This window comes from Lactuca virosa, chromosome 3 (assembly GCF_052849685.1).
Source record: "Lactuca virosa cultivar CGN04683 chromosome 3, Lactuca_virosa_CGN04683_v6, whole genome shotgun sequence".
Lineage (NCBI taxonomy): Eukaryota > Viridiplantae > Streptophyta > Magnoliopsida > Asterales > Asteraceae > Lactuca > Lactuca virosa.
Window position 1 is genome coordinate 365,729,165 of NC_136428.1, and position 5,418 is coordinate 365,734,582.

The window sequence follows — 5,418 nt, forward strand, 5'->3', positions numbered from 1 at the left end:
AGTATTGTCAGCATGATATCTAGAACAGAGGATTATACGATCCCTTATCTGAAGGACAGGATTTTTGATCAGAGTTGACAGAAGCGTATAAGAGCTACGATTGCCAACCGAATCCTGAAGTCATATGTGAGATATAGTTACTAGACTTATCCAAGTGGGAGACTGTTGGATTAGTGTCTAAGCCCGTAACTATATTTGGTATGTACTTGACCCGGTTATGCATGGTCCTTTTGGGTTGCCTTCACCAAAGCAACTTGACAAGGTAATTTAAAGAAAGAGAGAGGATATTATGGTTTATTAATATATTATAAGAATAATATATTAAAGAAGAAATCATATTTATTTAATTAGTATTAGTCATAAATTAATTGGGAATTAATTTGGTGACTAAAAGAGATTAATTAAATAAAGGGGCATAAACTGTCAAATGTATGATATTTGAGTTTTGGGCTGGGAAACCTAATGGACTAAGGGGGAACGAAATTATGATGAGGGATCATCATATTTTCGTCCAAGGCCTTATTCCAGAAGGTTCCTTGGGCTGCTTGGTGACTAAGCTGTCCATTAGGGTTTAGACTGAAACCCTAGCAGCCTACAGTATAAATAAGACCCATAGCCTTCAATTTTCGGCCACTTGCTTCCCAAGAGAAACCCTAGGCCGAAATTAAGCACCCTCTCTCCTCTCTCATAGTTGCCTTCTTGCTTGTGGTGTTTGTAAGCCATTAGAGGAGTTACAGTTGTGACTCTAAGCTCCAAGAAAGAAGATTCAAGCTTCCATTGAAGAGGTAAACATCTAGATCTGATGTTATATGTTAATTTCGAAATTATGTATGCTAGATTAGGGTTTTTAAGTCTTGGATTCATTGCATGTACAATAGAGAAACCTAGATCCAAGCATTAGGGTTTGTATGAGCACATAGGATTGTTCTTATGTATAAAACCCATCGGATTTTAGTTTCAATTTCAATTTCCAACAGTTTAAAATATGCTACAATTTGCCAGATAACATGTAGATAGCAGGGAAGATTTCAAGCAATTAAAACCCATAACATAAACCAGAACAGCAAAATCATAAATCTCAGCAAAATTGGAAAATGGGAACAAACGCACCTGAGTCGGAGGAAGGGTGGCGGAGGTTGCGTGGTCAGAGGAAGAAGACGAAAATCTATGTGGAGTCGGAACCAATAGCAGGGAAGATTGCTTCTTTTTTTTCTCTGTGGAGGCGTATAGATGAAGAACGGAGCTTTAAACTTTAACATAAAAGATTATGAAAAACAAACCCAGATAGAGAGATAAGAGCTTTGATATCTCGACTTTGATGGACTACAAGTCAATGAATATAAAACTAAATATGACAAATTTATATTCTAAAATCATGTACAAACTCTAAAATACACGTTGGAAAAAACCGTATGTCAATCCGAATTGAAACGAATGAGATATGCATGTTTTAAACGTTTCACAGAAACCGGTTCTGGCCCCTAAAAGTGGTTTCGGTTCTTAACACCGGTTCCGGTTCTTAGACCCAGTTTGCCCGGACCCGATGGACCCAAACCCTGATTACCCGGAACCCGGATAAAACCAATTTTTAAACCCGAAAATCGGAACCGGTTCTATATATTTCGGTTCTAACGATTCCAGTTCCGGTCCGGTTTTCCGATTTTAAATCTCATCCCTACGATACAGTTATTTGCTGCTTCCTCAGGACTGACTAGAAAGGTACCACTGTCTTTAACTACAAATATTGAAAGTTTAAATCCAATATTAATCTTAGAATGAGAATATAGGGGATAAAGCTAAGAAGGGTGGAAATAATGGTTGGTGAGAGTAAGGTGTTTTGTAAATAAATAAATTTAGATTGTTCTTTAAGCCATTTGATCGGCCTAAGATCAGACTGGTTTAAACTTAAAAGTGATCGTTAAATTACCATTACATTTGAATTATATCAATTGAAGCCAATACCATTTCAAGACCGACCTACGAATCGGTCTGAGACTGGGGTAAGAGCGCTTGAACTTTGAAATAGAGTATCAAACATTTTCTATATTCCAATAATATTTAGTCATTTTTGTAAGCAGTGACAAAAATATTACTCCATCAAAATTTTACTATATTTCATGTTGTAGACAAAATCTTTTTTTATTTAAACCGTCTAATATAAATATACAATCTACTACTAAACTAACATCTTATTGCACCTATATCCACAACTAAACTTGAATCCTCGACCTCAATTAAAAAGGACGTCAAGACATCGTCAACTGATACCGCTAGACTAGTTTATTAACAAATATACTTTGATATGATACCGGTTTCTTTAACCCACAATATGAATCAACATAGGAACTCTCCATGGACCATTATTTGCAACAGAGCCGTACGGATTTCGTTGAGCTGTTTACAGCTTAAACAGAGCTTCTAGCTGTATCCAGAGACAGCTGGCAGTCAAACCACGACTCCTTTTCCCCTGTAACCTAATTTTTATTTTATTTTATTAACTGACCATTTCCCACCAACCCGACCCGATCAGAGTTGACCCGACCCTAGCCACATAAAGACTTTCTTCTTTAATGCTTTGACAGCTTCACATCGGCTCATGTTCACCACACGCCTCTCCCTATATATACCCATCGCCCACAGATCTCCCACCATTAATTTCAATCCAAAACCTAATCCCCAATCTCAAATCTCAAATCGAATCTCATTCATTTCTGTTATTGGTTCAATAATCTCTGTTCTTTGATTGAATAGTTAAAGTGTTAATGGCGGATGAATCTGTTAAAGCGAAGAGACAACCTAGCAGGTTACAGCGGAGAGCGCCGGCGTCGATACAGGTAACTCCGGTCGGTCACTGGAATGTAGCGATCCCTCTTTTATCTCCGCTGGTTTTGTCGCCGGAAGTGAAGACTAATTGTGTTGAAAATATGAAAGAGGAGTGTCGAAGAGTTGTGAATAGTGATAATAATAAGATCGCATCGGAGGCGGAGAAGACGCCGATTGTGTATAAGAAATGGCAACATCCGGCTGCCCCGTTTTACTACGAGTCAGCTCCGCCGTTACTGCAGTCGATTTGTACTGGTATTGTTGAAAGGAGTTGATTATCAGTTGATGATTCGTGATTGATACATAGATTTAAAAGGTATCATATCATTATAACATGTATTTTTGATTCGTAGTTTCGTAGAACTGATCGTTTTTAGATCTGTTGGTGAATGATTCGATTCTTTTCTGTTTTTTTACTCGTTTGTTTTGGATTACTTCTGATCTGAAGGAAATGGATCTCAACTGTGTATGAATAAACAATGGGTCTTGATTCTTGAATCCGTGTTGACTACTATGAATAGTGGAAGAACATTTGTTAATTGTTGTAATTAGTACATGACTAATTATTAAAGTTAAACAAACAAGCTTTTCATTAAATTAATTGGTTAGATACTCTTGTTTGCAATGTAATTGGTGTTTTGGGTGGCCTAACTTTACGTTGTTCCTAATTTTTAACTGAATTTTTTATTGCCTAATCACACTACAATATTGTAAGAATGTAAGTTGTGGGATGTTATAATAAAATAACCATAGTTATTGATTTTTATCAAGAAACGACAATCTTTAATTAGTCCTATTTTTATGATAAAAAAATGACATCTTAAACTATCCGGAGTGGAAAGAAAACCACGCTGGAAATGTTTACGTGGAGACCCGCTCCACGCGTGAACACCGCCCCCAAGTTTGCTGGGTTGGGTGTGATGTGGTTGCGAAGACGGAAGAGGATGTGAGATTTGATTGATGGGTTAAATGAAGAGGATGTGAGATTTGATTGATGGGTTAAATGTGAACGCTGGTTTCGACCGTTTGAAAGCATTTAATAAAAAAAAATTATGATTTTTATTTTTAATTTAATTTCTCTCTATATATACATTCATTTTACACATATTTTTCAAAACAAAACACACAAACTCTTTTAAAACAAACACACACATTCAACAAAAAAAAATGAATAATTTTTTCAGTTCAATTTTTTCTTCATCCGATGATGATTTCGATGACGAGTTGATATTACACACTTTTGTTTGCGGCGTAAGACATGGTTCGTGAGAGAGGCAAAAGTTCACGCGGCGAGAAGAAGCGTAGAAAATAGATCAACCGGGATCGAGAGGCGACAAATGAACTTTTGGTACGTGATTATTTTGCCCCTGATAGTTTATATGATCTATCGAAATTTGAAGAACGTTTTCGTATTAGTAGAAATTTATTCTTACGTATAGCTATAGATTTGGAACGTAATTATGAGTTTTTCAAATTAAGATGGGATGTTAGAGGTAAACGTGGTTTTACTACAATACAAAAATGTACGGCGACTCTTATACAATTGGGATATGACATAGCTGCAGACACATCAGATGAGTATTTGAAAATGTCTGAGAGGAGTGGTCGAGAGTGTACATATCTTTTTTGTGAATATGTTATAGAGCTTTACTGTGACATATACTTGCGACATCCGACTAAAAGTGATGTCGAACAGTTGTATACCGTACATAAACCTAAGCATGGTTTTCCAGGGATGCTTGGTAGCATTGATTGTACACATTGGAAGTGGGCAAATTGTCCCAATGCATGACATGGTCAATTCACACGAGATGATCATGGGGTCCCGACTGTTATATTAGAGGCAGTTGTTTCACAGGACCTATGGTTTTGGCATGCATTCTTTGGTATGACGGGGTCAAACAATGACCTGAATGTGCTCCAAGCGTCTTCGTTATTTAACAATATTTTGCAGGGTAAAGCACCAAACATGTCATACGTTATAAATGAAAATCAATATAAGTATGTGTATTACCTAGGTGATGGGATATATCCAGAGTGTGGTACAATTGTCAAGTCATATTCATTTCCGGCCGATGAAAAACGAAAATTGTTCAAGTTAGCACAAGAATCTACAAGGAAGGATGTGAAACGAGCGTTTGGAGTCCTAAAACAAAAGTGACACATAATCAAACATCCGACACGAACATGGGATAAGGCAAAACTAACGACGGTGTTGACTGCTTGTGTTATTTTACATAACATGATAATAGAAGAAGACGGTAGGGCTATTTGTTCATATACGAGGAACGATATATACTTAATCCACCTGTAGCAATACAAGTTGGCAGCTCGACATATTTATCTGGGGTTTTGGAAACACAAAACCGTGAAACACATCACAATCTACGTCACGATTTGACCGAGCATATATGGGAAAGAAAATTCCAAAGGCAAAATGACAATGAAGACGAAGAGGATGAGGGCGGTGACGACGAAACGAATGAGGACGGTGACGACGTAGCGGATGAGGCCGGTGACGACAACGACGACGAGTAGTATTTCTCTATGTTTTAAAATTTTATGTTTTTTAAGTAATGTAATGTTTTATTTGGT

The 5,418-nt window shown here is 37.0% G+C and overlaps 1 protein-coding gene across 1 annotated transcript; it reads left to right on the plus strand.

Moving 5' to 3' along the window:
• Positions 1 to 2,629: 2,629 nt before the first annotated feature.
• On the plus strand, positions 2,630 to 3,362 carry LOC145167629 (uncharacterized protein At4g14450, chloroplastic-like). The gene has a single exon (XM_079086859.1). It carries the CDS (start codon positions 2,763 to 2,765, stop codon positions 3,096 to 3,098), a length of 336 nt encoding a protein of 111 aa, XP_078942985.1. The 5' UTR covers positions 2,630 to 2,762; the 3' UTR covers positions 3,099 to 3,362.
• The last annotated feature ends 2,056 nt before the right edge of the window (positions 3,363 to 5,418 follow it).

What these genes read in the sequence shown, in the direction of transcription:
- LOC145167629 (XM_079086859.1), top strand. Translation starts at nt 2,763, where the DNA reads ATGGCGGATGAATCTGTTAAAGCGAAGAGACAACCTAGCAGGTTACAG.